The sequence below is a fragment of the Brachyistius frenatus genome, unplaced genomic scaffold (assembly GCF_029030835.1).
Source record: "Brachyistius frenatus isolate BFR_SWC_R1_liver_20210118 unplaced genomic scaffold, ASM2903083v1 Contig_4, whole genome shotgun sequence".
Classification (NCBI taxonomy): domain Eukaryota; kingdom Metazoa; phylum Chordata; class Actinopteri; family Embiotocidae; genus Brachyistius; species Brachyistius frenatus.
In genome coordinates, this window is record NW_027210603.1 from 7655348 (window position 1) to 7676040 (window position 20693).

The 20693-nt window shown below is 39.8% G+C and overlaps 1 protein-coding gene across 4 annotated transcripts; it reads right to left on the minus strand.

Moving 5' to 3' along the window:
- Positions 1-387: 387 nt before the first annotated feature.
- zmynd8 (zinc finger, MYND-type containing 8) lies at positions 388-18986 on the minus strand. 4 transcript variants are annotated; one of them, XM_069713435.1, is made up of 21 exons: positions 18904-18986; positions 13976-14049; positions 13539-13690; positions 11053-11274; positions 10743-10856; positions 10245-10310; positions 9947-10039; positions 9770-9857; positions 9401-9456; positions 9219-9296; positions 8989-9104; positions 8400-8899; positions 8172-8306; positions 7854-8009; positions 7106-7642; positions 3616-4119; positions 3144-3340; positions 2387-2467; positions 2201-2279; positions 1862-2101; positions 388-1677 (listed from the first exon to the last, which is right to left on the minus strand). In XM_069713435.1, exons 1-21 carry the CDS (start codon positions 18915-18917, stop codon positions 1502-1504), a joined length of 3678 nt encoding a protein of 1225 aa, XP_069569536.1. In that variant the 5' UTR covers positions 18918-18986; the 3' UTR covers positions 388-1501. The 4 variants fall into 4 exon arrangements, with proteins under 4 accessions (XP_069569536.1, XP_069569554.1, XP_069569546.1 ...); XM_069713453.1 differs by lacking the exon at positions 18904-18986 and adding an exon at positions 17925-18031; XM_069713445.1 differs by lacking the exon at positions 18904-18986 and adding an exon at positions 16008-16481.
- Positions 18987-20693: the final 1707 nt, after the last annotated feature.

Genomic DNA, 20693 nt, shown 5'->3' on the forward strand with positions numbered 1-20693 from the left:
AACAATAAAAGAAAAGAAGAAACAATAATAAATAGGTTGTGAATAAGTCACAGTAAATTGAACAGCGCACTTCATAGTATTGCTAAACAACCAGGTGTCAGAAACAGCTGAACGTGATGACTAATTGTGGGAGGTATGCGGAAGAGAGAAATGACACGATTAATGTGTTGAGAAGAGTAGGTTTGGCAGAAACGGGATTAAAAGGCATCCTGGAGTGTGGGGGCAATGGATATGGTAGAAGGAGCTCGGTCAACTTCCTAATAAGAACTGAGCTGAGTAAAAGGATTTAAGTCTGAAGGTAATTGAAGGACATTACAACCAGAAGGTGGCAGTAATGCAACAATATGAATGCAAGCTACTGTTAAAAACCAAAGAAGAAGAACACAGAACAGGTCACTTACCTTTTTAATTAAATCATGAAAGATTTTTTCCTAAACTCTGATGATTTTAACAAGTCAGCTACAGTATGCAATGGATATACGGAATATTTGTCACAGAAAGTGTCTGTCTGCAGGCAGTTACAGCCTGCGGTTGTGAACTGACGTTCACCAAATTCAATAATGTCAGAAATCTTTAGTTTTAGCCATCTGTTATTCTGACTTTTGACACAGAACTGCATATTTTTCCCTTTGTTGATTCTGGACTTCATACCTTAATAATTTCCGATTTTGATCTCTGGAATTCCTAAAATATTCAAATTTAAAAATTTGGCATATATAATTTACATTTACAAAACCAAATCAACTCATGAACAAGTTCCGGACAACTTCAGAGACAACGAAAAGGTAAAACCTACAATGGCACTGTCTACAACCAATAACTTTTCAATATGGTGTTATCAATGAAGTTTCAGAAACTAAGTTCTCTGTTCATAACCTATTTATATACCGAACCGCTTGTTGAAACTAGTTGAATTGATTGCAGACTGCTCAGTAACTAATTAGACCCCAGTGTAACCATAGAAATAACTTGTTTAAAATGTGTGTATTTGTTATTTTGCTTTATACAACAGGCAACATTAAAATAACAAATAAATTAACACAGGATACAAAATAATAAAGTAATTTACAGACATTTCTGTCCACAGTCCTCTAAATCAACAACTGAGGTGGTCCATTAACATGGGTTACATTTTTGCAGTTGTAAACTGTTTAACTGTTGTCCATTACACTATGTGCATGTTTTGTGACACTCAGGCATGCTCTTTATACTGACAGCGTTTTGAATAGACTCATAAGGAGTGCATGAATATGCAGTATCCATTTTTTAAACTGCCCCCTTCTAGTGGTTACAACTATGTGCTGTCAGACTTGTTTCACAGCACTGCACTGGGGGCAGAATGTGAGCCCTGAAAGGCAAACAAAAAATATAAATATAAATATTCTGAATGATTAATTATTAATTTGGAACAGGCTCTTGAACAGAAAAATGTACATCGACATATCTTCATAGTGAAAAAAAACAATCTATACATTTACATTTTCAAGAACGATAAGCTTGGTTACGACAAAGTGACAGCGACATTGTCAGTGCTCTTCTCCATGTCAGAGTCTTTGTCTGATGGTGCAGAGGCTGGCGTCTCTCTGAGAGAGTTTGGGCCACTGCTAGTCTGCCCTAAACCTTTGTTTGGGAGGTCTGCTGTTGGCTCAGCCTCAGGTTCTTGCTGTGGGGCTGTGGCTACAAATAGAACAAAAGTGAAAAAATACATTACATCTATGAAAATGTCACCAATAATGTGGATGGTGATTGACACGCAAGCAAAAGGCTGAAGACTTCCTCACAGGGAAGCAATACAACAATAGTCTTTGTTTTTGTTATATATTATTATCAACAGCATTTTGGTGGTGACACACACTGTTACCTGACTGAGTGCAGGACTTCATGTGTTCGGGCCAGTGGGCTTGCTGACAGGGGTAATCACAGTAGCTGGTGTTCCAGCAGCAGTAAAAGATCGCCTCTTTCCTGCAGTTAGCACACCACTGCTTCTTCTTTGTCTCATCCACTGCCTGCTGCTTCTCCAGCTCCATCTGTTTCTTCACCTCAGTCACCAACCTCTCTCTCTCCTGCTCCAGACTTTGCCTCATCTCTGCCATCGTAAGCTCTAGATTGAAGAGCACAAGCATGACCAGACACAAGTAGAACTCATCATACAGGAGAGGAAATGACTGCATGGTTAATAGATGATCTATGTAGTTCTCACCAAGATTGTGCTTCATTTCTGACAACTCTTGTTGATGCAACCACTGTAATTTTTCTATTTCAATCCTCAGTCGTCTTATCTGGAAAACAAGTGGGCATGTTAGGATAAAAAAAAGAGTCATTTGTAAAGCCACGGTTGTGAGCTTAAAAGTATTCAGTCTGTACAGAGTCAAGAGCAAACACCTACCTCTGCTATTGTATTCCCTGAAGTACTCTTCGAAAGGTCATTATAGATTTCAGTCATTGTACCTTTGATTGCATCCATTATCTGAAAAAGGGAAAATGGCTTTAATATGATGTGTCATTTGACAAACAACACAAATTTGGTGCTTTGTCATTTTTATTTTTTATCTTCAAGCCCCAATTAGTGTAGCCATCACAAAATATGTCATTTTAAAGGTTCAGTGTGGAGGATTTAGGGGGATCTATTTGCAGAAATGGAATATATTATGTATTATTATAATTATGCTTTCACTCGTGTATAATCACCTGAAACTAAGAAATATTGCGTTTTTGTTATCTTGGAAAGTGCCCCTCATAGCTACATCGGGGTGGGTCCTCTTCCATGGAGCCCAGCATGTTGCATCGCCATTTTTTTTGCCAGTAGTCCAGAGGGGACAAACCAAACACTGAGTCCACAGAGGACCATTTTCATTTTTTATTAATTTTGCAGCCATCATAGAGTTTCTTACATGCTTGAAAGGCAAGGGTGAGGTGAAGGATGGTTACAATCTGCAACCTCACCACTAGATGCCACTAAATCCCACACAATGCTCCTTTAAAATGATCAAGAGTTGACGTGACTCAGGTGTACTAGCCACCAGAAATGTTTTCCCCTGGAGAATTACAACAAATTGCCATGCTTGCCAGGGAACAGTCAGTTAGTGCAAAGCTGCTGGATGGGACTCACTACAAAGCAAATGCCCAACATTTTTTTTACTAACTTTATTTGTGTACTTGGCAATGTCTGCAGCTACATCTGCCGAGGCAGTGGGGATATACAGGTCTGTTGCCGCCGGTGAAGATGTGGTAGCTGTGCCTAAACTTGATGCTGCCACCATGGCAACAGAAGCTGGGCTGCTGGATACCAGGGTGACAGTTGATGTGGATGTGCCAAGTGGAGTGTCTTTTTGTTGAACAGCTAGAATAAAAAGCATTATTAATCAGCAACAATATACTGGCCAAAAACACTGGGTTAAATAATTAGAAAGCACCTTTGTTGATGAGTTTGAATTGTAAAATAACAACTAATTATCTACTTGGCATGTACTTTTGTGCTATACCAAAAATATAAAATATTTGTATTCTACATTTTCTAATCCATTTTACATGAAGAAATATTGATATATACTGGTACATACAGTGTAATGTCATAATTATAAACTGTGAAACTTGTGACCAAACCGTGTTATTTACCTTTAACAGCTTGTCTGGTCTGATAGCGTGTGCTTTGTGAAGACTGCTGTACTGAAGATGAGGAGACTGCAGTAGAACTATTTCCAGCTGCTTGTGTCTGGGTCTGAACTTGGCCTTGCCTGGGAGATGATGCCGGCGTGTTTGTTGTTGCCACAGGTTGCTGGTTTTGTTGCTGACGCTGCACCTTCTGCATGTGCCACTTCTGGGAGGAAGTCTGAAACTTGGCAGTGGGATTCCACACCACAGCTCTTTGTACCACAGGCACTGTCTCTCTGGGCAGCAGGGGGCGCTGTTTCTTCAAAGCTGGCGTGGTGGATGTTGAGGAGGAAGAGGGAGGTGTTGCGGCGGCACTGGACACGGATGCTAGGCTAATGGTTGTAGGAGAGGGTGCAGTAAAAGAGACCATGTTGACAGGAACGGCCATAGTGGACTGCGTGGAAACACTGGAGGGTGTGGAAGGGGCTGTGCTGTTTTGAGAGGGTGTTGATGTGGACAGAGCTTTACCTGGAAGAAAAAAGACATCCCAGTATTGCCTCTACAAAGTTGATAAGAACAACACGCTCAGTGAGCAAATCCCGGGGCAGCATCTGCATTTACATCAACTGGTGCACAATGCCAAATCTGTTTTAAGTCACTGCTCCCTAGATATTTAATTTTTGAAGGTTGTCGACCCTTTTATTTGCTAAAATGTTCATCTCCAATACCATCGCAGTTGTATGCATTTCTCCTTGTGAGAATACAGGGGTAGTTCCAGCTACATTATATTCCTAAATCCTTTCCCTGCAAAATAACCATAAAGAAGATATATTCATCATTGCCAGTGATTTCAATCAGGCCAACCTGAAGACAGTCCTTCCACATTACTATTAATATGTGGACTATGGCATCAGACGAGCAAGCACACTGGATTGTGTATGTGATGACATCGAAAATGCATTTAGAGCTGTTCAACGACCCCATCTTGGGAACCAGAATGCTAGCCTAAGATGCACACAAACCCCTACCACCAGTTCAAAACCCGCTGTGAAGCAGATCAGGCTCAGACTGAGCTCAGACTGACCAGACTGAGGTTGCTACAGTATGTCAGCTTTCAGAACTGCTTTGAGTGCACAGATTGCAATGAGTTAAGAGAGGCTGCCCCTGATGACCAGGCTCCAGACTTATATAATATGCTGAGTGTAACTGGATAAATAAGCAAGTGTATCAAGGATGTTAATTATACTAAAGATATCACTGTACACGGCAACCCAAAACCCTGACTTACAAGTGAATTGGACATAATCTGGAAGTATGATCGCTGCCTTGAAAGGTCACATATTGGGTAAATTTAGATTTCCATTTCTGTTTTGATTACAATGCAGGTCTCGGTGCTCTACAAATACTGTAAAATTGTCAAAACACTCCACAGAGAAATGCACACAGTCCGTATTCAGCATTCACCTGTGCTGTTTGGATTTCTCAAAGTTAGTGATGTCATGAACTCATGCTCATGTCAAATGTCCGCCTTCAGTCTTTAACAAAACAGACGGTTTTTGGTCGAGCTCCAGAGAGAAGTTTAAGATTGAAGATGTATAACTATATCAAAATGGTTCTTGGTACCACATAAATGTCTTCTCAATATCAGGACAACAAATAAAACGTGAGAAAAGTGTAAAATATGTGACCTTTAAGTCTGGCTATATACCCTAATATCTGCGTGGCCAAATCTAAACTATGGACTAAAAATCTAGTCAATACTGTAATCCCAAAGACTCTAAGAGTATGTGAAAGGCACACAAGCCATTACAGATTACAAACCAACTATGTCTTCTTGCAGCAACAACGTTGACTTCTTTTATGCACTAAATAATCATTTTGGAAGGTTTGAGGACAACATTGTACGGCCACACAAGTCCAAACAGATGTCTTTAACACCTCTCTGAATCAAGCAGTCATTCCCTCATGTTTCAAAGCCAATAACATTACACCTGTGACAAAAAGTTGCCAGTGCAATGCGTCAATCACTACCGACCACAACGGATTCACCTCTCCTAATGTGATGTACTTTGAGAAATAATCAATAAACACATAACAAATACTCTTTCCCAGACACTTGATCCGCTACTGTTTGCTTATCTACAGAACTGTTCCACAGATGATGCTGTATAATCAGTACTGCACCTGAGTCAGACACATCTGGAAAACAAGAACTGTTTTGTCTGGTTCCTCTTTTTAGTCTTCAGCCTGTTTTTCAACACAACTATAGCTCAGGTTTAGTGTAAACTGGGTTTACTGGGACTTAATCACCCGCTCGGCAACGGGATTCTAGGCTTTCTTACATTCAGTCCCTATTCAATATAAGTGGGAAAATAATACTTCCAATATTCTGAACACAGGCGTCCTCAAAGGCTCTGTCCTTTGTCCATTTCTGTTTACCTTGACAACACACAAATCTTTGTGCAAAATATAAGACACAAGTCACAATTAAATATGTTGACAACACAACAGCGGTGGGTCTTATCAGTATTAACAACAGCCCTACAGTGAGGAAGTGATTCAGCTCTTGGCCTGGTGCAACAGAAATAATCTGAGTCTGAATGTGAATGTGAATGTAAACAAAACAAAACAGATTATTGTGGATTTCTGGAAAACACACATAGTGCTTGCCCCTCTTTACAGCAACTGTAGATTCAAAAATAATAACTTTCTAGTTAAGAGAGCACAATGAAGAGAGCAAGCTTCCCCCTTCCAGTCCTTTTCATATTCTATCCATCCAGACCATAATGACTAGTTGCATCTCTTAATGGTATGGAAGCTGTGATGCCTCAGAACAAAAGGGAAAATGAAATTATAGGACCCTTGCCCCCACCTGTCAGTGACTTGAAACAGAGCTTTAGGAGAGCCAAAAGGAATATCAAAGACATCACTCGTCTCCACCATGGACTGTATAACCTCCTGCCCTCTGGAAAGCAGTACAGAGCACAAAGAGCCCAACTACTAGGCTACATAAGAGCTCTTTTTTTCCCAAGATATAAGACTTCTGAACCCCAGATGAACAAAACTAGGCCAAAACTTTGTATATGGCTGGACCATGGTTGAAACATAGAGATAGAGGTACAGGATACAGGAAGTCGTGGCATTTGGAAAAGATAATCCATCCCTTACATACAAGCATATACTAAGAACATGTGATGTATGTATGCTGATTTTTATTATTTGTCTCTGTTAAAGAGGCAACTGCTGCTAAATACTCAATTGTTACTATCGTATTATTTGATTAGAATTATTTTCATGATTTTCAGCCTTTTTTTTTTTTCATGATTTTTAATAATATAATGTTGCAGCCGTTATCTATGTACTTTGGATTTTGATAGGTAACAGGATCTGCTGTGCACCTGTAATAAAGTTTAGTAACTGATGTTTTCGCATAACAAATGGTAAAAAAAAAAAGATACTGCAATCAGTGTTACATTATTTCTCAGGGTATCAGCGGGGAAAGTGTAACACTCACCATCAGATTTACCAGCAGTTGACTCTTTAATAGCGGTGCTGTCTTTTCTGCTCCTCTTCCTGCCCTTGCCGCCTGGTTCCTCTCCAAGGTCAATAACAAGCTCCCTCTCTGAGTCAGAGTCCTCCACTGGCACAGTCTGCTTTGTCTCTTGTTTCACCTGAGACTTTTCTCTGGGAGCAGGTGATTCAGGCGGAGCTTTGGTCTTCTCTGGGCTCTCTTTCTCCAAATCAACGCTTATTTTCTCCTTAGTTGGAGCATCAGACACTGTTGCACTGGCATCAGCAGCTGCAGTTTCAGATGCTACAAGAATATCAGCTTTACCCTCCTCCTCTGTTTGGCTTGGGGAAGGTTGGTCTTTGACTTTAGTTTTGGTAGCCTCCTTCTGTGGCTCCTCGTTGGGGGCTGTGTCTTGGCCGTCCATGGTCTTTTGCTCCTCATCACTGGCATACTCACTGTCACTGGAGTCAGATTTATCAGAGTCTTCTGAATCGCTGTGTTCCACACCTTTGTATACATCCACAGAGATCTCATCAATACCTGCAAATCAAAGAAAGAGGCTATCACACCGCAATTCAACATGTTACAGAATTGATCTATCAAGGAGAAGTTTAAGTAGGCCCAAAATGACAACAGAAAACATATAATGTAATAAGCAAATTCCCAAAATGTGTTTTATTAAGCAACTTTAAGTTACCACTGAGTAACAAAGCACAGAAATAATTTGGCTTTCTATGGTATCTGTACTAACCCAACTGTGCCTTGCAACTTTCAATGGTTTTGTCCAAGTTCAGCTGGAAACGACTCTTGATCTGTCTTTTTGGGGAGGTGAGGACTGGTGTGGCTCCTTGTTTCTGCTGAACCGTTTCACTCAGCTCCTTCAGGTCCATTTCTGCTTTACTTCGATCTGTGAGGATAAGCAAGCATGCGGGAATTCATTGATATCAGCACTAGATAAAAGCTCTAATTTTAGAATCTACCAGTGACCTGTATTTACTCACAGAGTGGAAATTTCAAAACACATACATGCCTATTACAAATTTCTATTTCAAAGCCATAGAAGATTCACCTAAATTAAGGTTCAGAATGCTTCCTGTCTGTGGTGTCTTTTCCTGCTTGGGGATGCCAGGCGCTTGAGAGTGGAATGGTTTAGGGCTGTCCAAGGAACTGCCTGCAGGACCAGGTCGAGGATGAGCAGGTGAGCCTGTAGATAAGAGATATTTAAGAGATATTTTATTTCTCTTCTGATAGACACTGTCATACTTGCCGACACAATAAAATGTACCAGGTTGAATACCTGTACAGTCCATGGACTCTTCTCCTGCACTGTATTGGCTGTTTCCTGCTTTTGTCTGGGACTTGTCTGCAGTTTCCTGTTCCCCATCTGAACCTGTGTGGGCAGAGGAGTTGGTGCTCATGGGGGAGCGCGGCATGTCACCGAGAGGGAGCCGCCGCCCTGCTGTACTTCCTCCCAACCCAGGCCCAGACACAATGGTCCTGGTCAATGGGATCTTGGGTGATGCCGTCATATCAAAGCTCAGCTTGATCTTCTCCTGTTTGTCAGGTTTGATGGGAATGGACGAGGGGTTGGAGGGATCCAGCAGCATCTGGAAGTTATTGTCAGGAGTGTAGGGTGTCCTGAAGGGGGCATAATTAAACACTCCAAACTTCTTTCTCATGTTCTCAACATAGACCTCCATCTCTTGCATGGCACTGTTGAAGATGCTTTTGGTCTTCTTTACAGAGAATGGAATCTCTTTGGACATGAGGTAGCAATTGTTTAAAGGAACCCAGGCTCTGTAAGATAAAGATCAACAACACAATGTCTCCAGTGTTACAATAGAGCCTGAAATGTGTCTCCAAGTCTGACAGCAAAGGGCTGCTACCTGTCATGCTGGCCAAAGAAGCGAGCGTCCACCTGTCCATCTTTGTCCCGCAGAGCTTTAGCAGGCCAGAATGGAAATCCTTTCAGTTTGGCCCACACTAGAGGGTGTGGGTTACTCTGCAGACATACAGTAAAACACTGGAACTACAGAGTTGTATTCTGGTGATCTGTATTTGAATGGGTAAATAATCTGATGGCACCATTAACAGACACTTCAGGTAACTAGCTTACGCAAGGCTCACAGAACCAGTTGTCTCTCTTTTGGCAAGCAGATAGATAACACTCAGGGCAAACTTCAATCTCATTCATCTAAAAAAATAAAAAAATAAAAAAAAAATAATCAAAGGACATAAAATAAGTTTTAGCTGTCGGGTATGGTGACACTCATACTAAAAATGCTTTTACATACATACCTCATGTTCACAGATTTTTACTATCACTTTAGCTGTAGCAGTGAGTTTGTGATTGCCTGAAATAAAGACATACATTAATCTTAAACAATTTACAGAGGCCCAAGTTCTATGAGTTGCTAATTGTCTTTCAGTGGACTTTTAATAATAACATCATGTTACCTAAATTAATTAATCTGAGTAAATTGTGATTTAAAAACTAGTAACATAAATATATATAAGTTATGTACAGTAGTGAACATTGAATTTAAAATTAATTATATTCTTCTTATATACTTTATAGATTTGGGTATACTATATGTGCTACAACATAATATATCAACAGCCTTACATGAGTAGTCTTTAATATGGTTCCAACAATATGCAACATACCTCCATTGTATATAATACAGTTGTGCAAAATCCATTTTGCATCTGCCAAAAAGGCTTCAGTGCAGCCATACATTTTCTTTTTGATATTCTGTAGAGCAAATAAAAAATACTCAACTTTCAAATTGATTAACTTTGTACAGTATCAAATAAATGTGACACAGCATCTTAGCATTTCACCTTCTCAAGCGTGCAAAGATCCATAGGATGAAAAATGTACTCTGCATAATCCGGATGCTGTTCGAGCGACACAGGTTTCTGGAAGGGTTCAGTCTAGAAAATTGATTGAACAGAAAAGAGAGTGAAGGTAAACAAACTCTCAGGCTGGACTCACTACACAACCGTCCCCTCTAACGCCCACCAACATGCTTCCACCATGCTACTACTAAAAACTCTAAAAGCCGCTTCAAATAAAAAGGAGGAAAACCAGTGGAGGAAGAAATCATAACGGGGTCTTGTTAGTGGTGTAATTGATTACCCAATTAAAAGTCTTTCTCTGCGTGGAAGCTGCATGGGGGGAGCGAGATGACAAGCGGGGATGGTCCTGAAAGAGAGTGAGAGGGGCAGCTGTATCCTTACCACCAGCTAGCATGTTTACTTTCATGGTTTCCAGCCACGACAGGCCCATAATAATACAATGACCGTGATTGTTAGTGCTCTTATTAGAAATTATTTGCACATGCAAATCAATATTATATCATGCTGGACTTATATGTGAACAGGTAGCACCTCACGGTGCAGATCTTACCATCTGATGGGAATACAGTGTCTTTTAGTTGCACAGGCAATCTAAAAATCAGGACTAGCCAGTAAAGAGCGCATGCCAATATCCAACTGATATATCTGAACGTACGATTCAGCAAAAAATTAAAAGAAGAATAAACACAGTACCCCATCTTTAAAACTGCCTTAACACGCTTGTTTTTTGTTTGGTAACATGAATTCCCAAGAAAGACAGAGGTTACAGAATACTTACACCTGGTTGTTTCATCTTCTGCAGGGCAAACTTTAGTAGGTAAGACAGCTGGTCTATAGTTAGCATCATCATGGCTTTGCTTTGAGTCTCTATACACTCGGCAACTGTTATTTTCTAAAAGACATCAAAAGGAAATGAACACTTTCTTTACATCCCATGACAGCACAGAACATAAGAAGGCTCAACGTGTGTTTGTCATTTATGTCCATACTCACTGTTAGATCCTACATAATTAAACAAGTACTACCACAGGTTTTGACTACAAGCTTTAAACAACATTAATTTCTATTTCAAATTCCAGGGTGAGTACCTCACACTCCGGACAGAACCAGTCGCCCTCAGGCTCGGCTGGTAGTTTGAGACACTTGGCGTGGTACACCCTGGGGCAGAGCTCACAGCAGAGCACCTGGCCCTCGCGGTGGCACAGCCAGCAGTAGAAGTCATTCCTGCCGTCCTGCGGTACAACATCAACAGGGTCTGTGGTGAGTGCTGGCTGCTTCACATAGTAAAAGGGACCATGTCTTAGTTCTGACTGGAATGCAGGCAAAAGAAACACAAGTTGGGGAAGGTTAAAATCAGGCCAGAGATTAGAGAAGCCAAGCAAACATGCAAAGTATCAACAAAAAGCACACGAGAGTTCCTGTCCAAAACACAAACTGCTCTGAGCTCCACGTGACACACAAACTGCTGCTTGACAGTGCTGAGATTTAAGAGACAACATCATATGCATTGATAGGAACCAAAAAAACAATAGATCCTGGTTCATATTTTAAGTCTGTGCTTTATGGCATCAACATCACCAATGGGCAGGAGTGTGAACAGTTTGGACGACCTCGACTAAACGGGTAGAATATCAGATAGTTCAAGGAATTTATATAAGAAGTCAGAGATACTAGCAATCAATTACCTAGTGTATGTTTGTGAACTGCTTTAAACATAAAGCAAGCGAAGCATGCACATGAAAAATGTGAGCTAAATCATAAGCCACAAGTAATCATATCATTTTTGTCAGATTGCAGATTTTACCAAAATACTGGCAACTATAAAAGCATTTGCTAGAGCACATTTACTCAGAACTCAATAATTAAACAGCAATTGAAATGCATATTAGATTACTGTTATTGGTAGTATCCAATGAAACTGAACAAATACCTAAAAGTGTACTTCAACATTTATGTACAGTATGACAAACAATCCTAAACTTTGCTTTGTAAAAAAAAACAGTGACATAACTAATAGGCTGTAGTGCACAACATACATTTCCTTGAGTCCTCAATAATTAGATTTCCCTGGAGCGTATAAGAGTTGAAAATCACAAACAAATTTAGGATATATTGAGATAACATCACAATGCTAAACTCCTAGTGGAATTAGGAATCAAACTTATTAACAGAAAGCTGGAATTTAATAGTGCTTATTAAATTGCAAAGAGTTTTAGCTGCATGAAAACAGGCCATTATTGTAAATGGCAAACAGCCAGTCTTGCAGTAATCTTGTCTGAAACATTATGACTTTGTCCCAGCCTGTACAATACTGGTGAAAGTTAAGGAACCAGGGGGTCAATTAAGAGGAAAACACAAGTCTAAATACATAAATATTCTCTTTTTACAGTAAATAAATCAAATTTGGTTTAAATAATTTCATCCCATTCTGCTCCAGTGGAGATGCTAAGTGACCAACAGTTCTGACTATAGTTAAACTGTGTATCTCTCAGTTGTGGATGTGTGTAATGTGTGTGGGATGTAGAACAGGTTGTTCCTGAAAAAAAAACCTGATATGAATAAATACAGGCCTGGCATTTTCAAAGAACATGCTCAATATTTTTCATGTCATCAGAATTATTGGTCATGGTATCTAAAACATATTTTTTCTGGTAATTGAACTGCAACTTGATTGGAACTGCAAATTCATTCACTATATGTAGTGAAGACTTTAAGGAAATTTGCCCAATGAAGCTAAGAGAAAGTGGATGCTTCTATAATACCACCACAGTTTCAATGACGGGAGAAGAGTTTTTGCTCAACATTTTGTTGTCACAGAGAAGGTGACCTTTGACCTTTTGGATATAATATATAATCACTTCATCTTGTTATCTTATTAGACATTTGTGTGACATTTTGTCATCATTAGCGTATGCATTCTTGATTTACGTCCCCAATCATGTGCAGTGAGATCACAATGACCTTTGACCTTCGACCACCAAAATCTAATCTGGTCATCTTTGAGTTCAAGTGAACGGTTGTGACAAATTTGAAGGAAGTCAATCAAGGCGTTCCTGAGATATTGCGTTCACAAGAACGGGACGAAAGGATGACGCAGAGATATAATGGCTCCGGCCAGCTGTCGGAGTCATAACCTCTGTTTTGTTAAGTGTAGGCCATTTGATCGCATGTCATTTTTGTACGTCCACAATGACAGATTTGCACAAATCTGTGGAAAGAGGTTCTGTCATCTAAAACATTGGACAAGTTTAACCAAAATGATCCACATTGCTAGTGCCACTGGTGTAAGAAACAAAACAACGCTTTTAGTGATTTGGGTGAAATTACCCTTTAATTAAGACACTTTAAAGTATATTTTCCAAACTATATAAATGTAGCATTTATTTAACTCTTTGATTAAAGAGCTAGACTTCTAGATAATACAAAAGTTTCTCCATCAAATTTTTTACTGGTCAGAGAATAAATATGAACCCATCTGGGAGGAATAGCAAGTCTAAATTCTTTATTTTGGTAGTGGGGTCAGGGGAAATGTTTTTATTGACATTTGAATCATGGGCTGTGAGTTGACTGGTACCTGGTCTTTGCTGCCGCTAACAGCACCTGGTTTCTTCTTCTTTTTTACTGGGCAGGGTGAGGTTTCAGCAGAGGAGTGACCATTGGATGAATGAGATGGACTGGGTATCTTTCGTTTTTGGACCATCCGCTCTGTTGGTCCCGAGTCTGAAACTGCAGAGTTTGTGTCAACAATTACACAAAACAGGGAAGACACACTGTCGGCCTTCTTAAAGCATGAAAAACACTAGAAACGGCACACTAGAGTTTTCCTGTACTCACACTACTGAATTGAACCAGGAAACATAATAAGTTATAAAATATGACCAATAGCTATTTAACCAAAGCAGCCAAAATAAAACTGCTTCACATTTCACAAGTACAGAAATAATGTAGGTGGAGGAAAAAAAGAGCTTTTCTAGTCTATCTAAACACAAACCTTGACTAGTATGTTCTTACCTTTGGATCGCGTTGAGATCTCCATGTCTTCTGTTACCGTCTGGTTTTCAGTTTTTCCCTCTTCCTCTACGGCACTGATACACAAAAGAGCATAGTCAAAGGTACCCCAGTCAAATGTAACCTACAGCTTAAGATTTGTCATATCTATTATTTGCGCTATTATCATTATGTTAGAATAACTCATTAAAGCAAATACAATATGGTGTATAAAGAACACTACATTTTTAGTTGCACTAGTTCATTAGCCTAGCAGGCTAACTGCCCTTGACGGGCAAAAGTACGATGCAATAATTGAATCAATATTTCAACCCAATAAAAAAAGTATAAAACACTGCCAGGTTTCCTTATTAACAAAGTAACTGGTTAAGACAATGTCGTAAAAATCCAAGAAATCCTGATCCTTCTTATTATTGTCTTTCAGTCATAATAGTGGTATTGCAAATGTTATATAACAGTCTAACCTGCCAATTTATATTTTCCACTTGTCTTGCGTCAATGAAGTTATTTTAAGAAAAGTCCATTTTGCCATTGGGTTTGCTGTTAAACTATATAATATATAATATAATATAATATATATATATATAATAGTAATCTGGTTTGAGTTGAGTTGCCCAGCTGGTAACAGAAGTGTTACAAATCCCCAGTAAAAGTCCATACTAAAACACATTTGTAAATCACTACTTCTCCTTCAGTGCTGTGCGAAAATCATAAGTTTTAAAGTCTTGATATGAATGACATGAAAGATTACCGTAAATCCAAAATTGTCAATAAATGGATGTTTTTCATCAAACACTCATTGCCAGAAATGTTTAATAGGTAAAATACTCACATACAATGACAAAAACTTTACAAAATAAAATAAATCATTTCACAAAAACATCTAGTTTACTACTCTGTTTCATGATTGCAATAAACACAACAAAAGAATTATAACCAAAAAAAAATGATGTGGGACCACGCTGCATGAAAACAAACGAGCCACGAACTGTTTTTGCAACTTTCAAGACCCCACGACGAAAATACTGATGACATAGAAATGATATCACGCACATACATCAACAGCTTGAAGACAACATGTACATATCTTTAACTCAAGTAAAGCAAAAAACTCAATGTGGAGTGTCATTCTTCAATGATAAATAGCAGGCACCTTTCTCCACTGCCCTACAGGTCTATAAATAGTAAACACAAAAACACAGAACAGTAGAATCTACAATGTCTGAATATTCTGACATCCAACAAGTTAAAATCATGTAAACAGAATAAACACACAGTAATATTCATTGTTCAAGTGACTTAATAAAAGACACAGTATCACAGTATCATCAAGGATTGCACAATCACAGCCCCTGTACTGTTGGGAAAATGCATGCTGAAATGCAAACTGTCAGCCACCTTTTATTGAAAATCTCCCCAACAGGTTTTTCTTAGTATAAGTCCAACATGATTCACCTTGGTTCGCAGGTGCCCTGTTGTCGATCCTATTGTTGTTACTATTTTCTCTGACGCCACAGCAGACGCAGTGGCCTTACTGTTCAGACTGCTTCTGGTGAGACAATTTTCATTTCACTTACACCTGAAGAGAGCACCATTTGAAAGTATTCACTGAAGGCAAAAATAGTGCCTCCATTTCTATGTGCCTGTTCACCAACCCCCACACCTGTCATCCTCCTCTGTCACAACAGAAGGATGAAAAGACAGAAATACAACACATCTGCAGACACAAACAAGAGTGCTGTGAAATGGCTTCACTGGCCTTCTCATCTACCCTGTCTGGACAGCCTCAAACAGTTTACCCAAGCAACATCCAACAACATCCTGACCTGTCCAGGCCAGGAAATACAGCAACAAGACACCAGGGGACTGAGAGAGACAAGGACAGGAATAAAAATCAATGCGGCCCATCCTGACAAAAACACATTTCCTTAAATCAAACACAACAGAACATCCAATACAGCCCACTGATACATCTCTTTCCACACCCACCATTGCCATAACAACCATGCCTCAATGTAGGAAATGAACAGCATACCTTTTTCCTTACTCACAAACAGATTCTTCAGCCTATTCTTTAATCTCTATCAATTATTGAGGACGTTGGGGGATGAGGGAAAAGATGGGTCCAGGTTTCCCAGAAGGCCTTCTCTCCCTGCTGCTCTCTCCTGCAATTGTCAATCTTTAACCTCAGCTGCAAGCTGCCGATTGGCTTGGGCAACACATGGAGGTGCCTGATTGGGTGCTCAGCTCGATGTGCCACACAGGCTCCCTTCTCCCCGCTCTCCTCAAGCACAGTGCTGCAATGCAGAGAGGACTCATCCACGCTGTCACGAAAAAACTCCTGAAAACCAAGTCCCTCACTCCATTAAAACCCCATAAAGACATATACTGGCTGTGTTCCTTTTAACAGACATATAAGATGCAGCCCTGCAGGCTTGACAGGGAGAGGATCAGATTCCCTCCCTCTCTGTGCTCTCAGCCAGTGTATGTGTATGGCGTCCATTTTGAAGACTCCCTCTCCCTCTACCTCCCTCTTTCTCTCTCTCTCTCTCTCTCTGTCTCTTTCTCTCTCCCTCTCTTTGACCACTGTGCGCACACACAGCACGTACACATGGCACCAGTCAAATCGGCTGTACAGGACCACATGCAGCTTATTATGTGTCCCAGCAGGCTAACATGCAGCATGGGTCTTAACAGTGGACACAAAGATAGGGCTGAAAATGTCAAAGGCCTCCTAGACCCCATAACCTGCTCCCTCCCTCTTTCTCTTATGCTTCCTCAATATTTTCTGTCATATTAATATTTGCTATCTGCGTGGGCATCTGAGCAGGAAAAGCATGACGTAAACTGACTACAAGAGCAATCCTATACATATTTTGTGACCTCATGTATGCATTACGAAGCCTGAATCCCAACAATGCACACACTTTCAACACAGTGGTACAGACCGGGAACGACTCAAGTGCCCTTCAAAACAGAAACACTTCCAGGCCAAAAAGTCATGAACAACAATATTATCGACCCATGTCCAAGAAGGTCTTCTTGTAAAGTCTGCCCCTACTTAGAAATGTTTTTATCAGTATTGCCTCTCTTGGATTTTTATTTTAAGAATGATGAATATTCAGAGCTTGACATTAAAAGACTGTTATCGGATTCTGCTACTGCAGGTGGAAAGCTTCTGTACAGTCACCTGAAATCTGAAGTAAAAGTGTGTACCTGCAGCCATGATTTGTAATATTTTAACTAGTTTGGAAGTGTGAAACCTCGGCGCAGGCAATAAGAATGAGCTTTCATTAAGTGGGAGGCATCTTGTGTGTAGCAAAACATCTGCATATTCATAGAGTCTGGATTTTTCTGTGAGGGAGGAAGAACAGATATCATTTGAAGGATTTTTAACCAGGTAGTTCAGGTTTTTTATCGAAAAAAAAAAACCCAAGGCCATTATCCAAAAGCCGAGTATTTGTATATATATTGGAACCTGCCTGAAGGAGATCTTTCAAGACAGACACCAAACTAAATAGGCTGTGTGTGTAGGTGTAATGCCAGATTTAAGTGTTGCCTGCACCAATCCTCACACCGTAGTGGAATGAAGGGATTAAGCGCATTAGCAGGCACCATTCACAAAGCATTGACTGGTGAATTTGCTGTTTCAGTCAATGCAGACTGCTCCTGAACCCTGGTCAAGCAACAAAATTGGCACCATTATATTCAGGCCATATCTCTCATGGTCATATTTAAAGTAGTCTGTCAGACATCATTCACTAATAAAAAAAAAAAATTAAAAAAAAAAAAAGACATATTGTTATTTGTTCTATTTGAAATATATCAAATGAATAATTAACAATATTGATAAACTGACAGAAAAAGATATAAACTTGAGCTAAATTTATATGATCCATGCACACATAAAATCAACACCAACATCATTATATATTGCAGAATTCAATCTAACCTGGTCGATTTACAGGTTTTCAAGCCTCTCTGGATGAGATGAGGTTTCTATGCAGAGCCTTTTCAGAGGAAGTCCTTCCCTTCTTCTTTCCTTCTCTCTTACATACAAATACCCAGTGTGCTTGGAGCAGAGGGACAGAAAGGGGAAGCTCTCTAAAATGGCTGACACTCGGCAGCAGAGAACAACACTGGGAGGCAGTGCACACCATTAGGCTCAGGCAATTCCTCCAACCCTGTGATAAATAAGCTGCTACAACATATTTAGTCTGCAGATGATTGGTATTATAGAAAACTGTTAAACACTTTACAGGATTAGACCCTTTAAAGCCATGTTTGTTTTATTCCCCTATTTAAAAATGGCATCATTCTGAGGTGAACTTAGGTTTTGATGGAATGTAGAAAAATTGTGCAACTAGACCAGTTGTATTCTATTCGTAATAGCCATGTTAGTCTGGCAAACAATTAACAACCGTACCCTGCTGCCTTACTCTCATTCCAGTTTGAGGCCTAAATTAAACTTGCTGTGCTGTCAGTTTACCATCTGTTAATTCCTCTGAGGATTCTCCTCTGCACTGCTCCCTGTCTCTCCCATCCTGCCCTGATTCCCTCACCGGGCCTGTCATCTTGACAGAAAAGACCAGGGACAGCCACAAGACCTAAGTTCCCTTTTGAACTTTACAAAAGACCGCAGGTTTTCTCGGTCAGTATACTATGAACATACAATGACCTTGCACTTGACCTATAGCCCACAACTACAGATATCAGTAGAGCCATCCAGTTAGCAGAGACTGTCTGTTGTACTGTACCATGCTATGCTCTCCTTTCAAGCTCCTCTCCTATGCTGTGGGGTGACAAATACTCTTCCCCCTCCCCCAGTCTGTCAGACAAACCTGTATTATTACCCAGGCACAGATCACACACAGTGGTTGGTGCCTTGTCAACAAGGTAGTATATGTGAGAAAAATGAAAATAAGGCTTACCTCTGTGGATGCATGGCTAAAAACTCTGTGTGATATGTCAATGCTTATTAAAACATGGAGGACAGCCCTGTCAGCCCTCACCCTGCTTAGAGCACAGCCACGGCTCTCCAAGCTGTCCGACTCCACTGTTCGGATAAAAGCCACACTGAGACTGGCCCCATGCGCTGACAAAATGTAAGGCAGCTGCTGATTGGCTAGTGCATTTCCTGGCTGCTTGTCTTTTGTGTAGCACAGGCAAGCTGAAACGCAGTACTCAGAGCAAGAAGAGCAAGGCCCAGATAAAAAATAATCAGCCTCTGCACACATATCAGCCAACAAGACGACAGCATACAGCTGTTGTTGTTTCATAAACACCTGCAGAGGGAACCTTTGGTGCAGCTGGGAAGGATAGTGAGCAGTTATATGCATATAGAACAGGCCTGTGTATCCTTAAGAAGGAATTTGTCCCACAAGTTCCCACCCACAAGTTCAACTAACCACCATGTGAAAGACAACGAAACTGCTATACAAATAAAACCAAAGGGTGAGCAGACTCTAAATGAAATGAATAAAGGTTTACTAACAAGTCGACTAACTTACAGGCATGTGATTCACCTGATGTTGGCCTTTTCATGTTAACAATGAGGTTCCTGATAAAGAAACAATTGCAAGACTTTCAGTTGTTGCTGTGTGCCTTAGCCACAGGACAAAATCGACAAGATTTTCATAAGATTTTCAATTAGCCAAGAGAAAATGTATAGCAACTTCATAGTACATTGTCAACAGTTCACTTGCATTTATTCTCATTAATCTGCATTGGGTTTTTTTGCTTCTAGCATTTTTTGAAAATTACATATTAAAGAAAAGTCCAGTCTCCCTTTGACCAACATAAATGGTTTTTTGTTGTTGTTGTTTTTTTTTTTTTACATATTTCACAGTCACAAATAATTTAGACATATGTGATGTGCATTTGTGTATATGTCTCCCCATGTGTCACCTTAAATAGAAATAAATACAGCCTGAATGTCTGAGGGGAAGAAGCCATCACAGAGGGATTATTTATTCCACTCAAAAGTAAATGAACATAAACTTTGAGGAAAATTTTAACAAAGCAAATTATATTTCACCATCACTTGTTTCTGAGAAGTGGTTAGTTAAGGCATGTGTTTGATGTTACCTGTGAGGAAATTGGCCACTGATGTAGTTCTTATCTCTCAAATGTCTATTGAATTAACAACTATGGGTACTTATACACAGATGATTGTTTTCTGTCCTATATGCACTCTTAAGCTCAGTGTTCACTGTCAATACTAAATTTGAATTGGTGTCGTAGTGGACAGCAAGGCTTCTACTGTACATTTAAATGCAGAATATAGGTTATCCACCAATTCAGGCATATATAATTATGTTAAATATTCTGGGCAGGTATCATAGCAAGGAGCATTATTCTGAAAGATATATTGGGTTAGATAGTTTTAAGGGAAAAATAAATTATTGTTTCTCTTTAGGAAAAATAGATTATTTGCTGTAATACATTGTTTGTTGAAGTTTTCAGTGGTGTCAAAAAAGATGAAAGAAATTCGTATTTCTTTTTGTAAAATATATAATTTGGCTGCTGAGAAACCCCTGCCTGCATTACTCAGTAGAATGTGGCCTCTTCTTCTACAGGAAGAAAGACCGCACTGACCTCTTGTGGGGTAACAGTACACTACACACAAATGTATTTACAGTATGTCAGGAACTACCATAGAAGTATGAACTGAACCAAAGGTCCCAGTTGACAACCTTTGTCTAAGAGGCCAACAGATTTG

Excerpts from the sequence above, each read along its gene's own strand:
- zmynd8 (XM_069713435.1), bottom strand. Across the intron at positions 10,857-11,052 it reads GGTTCTGTCCGGAGTGTGAG|AAAATAACAGTTGCCGAGTG; the intron begins GTACTCACCCTG and ends GATGTCTTTTAG. Across the intron at positions 9,457-9,769 it reads CTGTATTATATACAATGGAG|GCAATCACAAACTCACTGCT; the intron begins GTATGTTGCATA and ends TCTTTATTTCAG.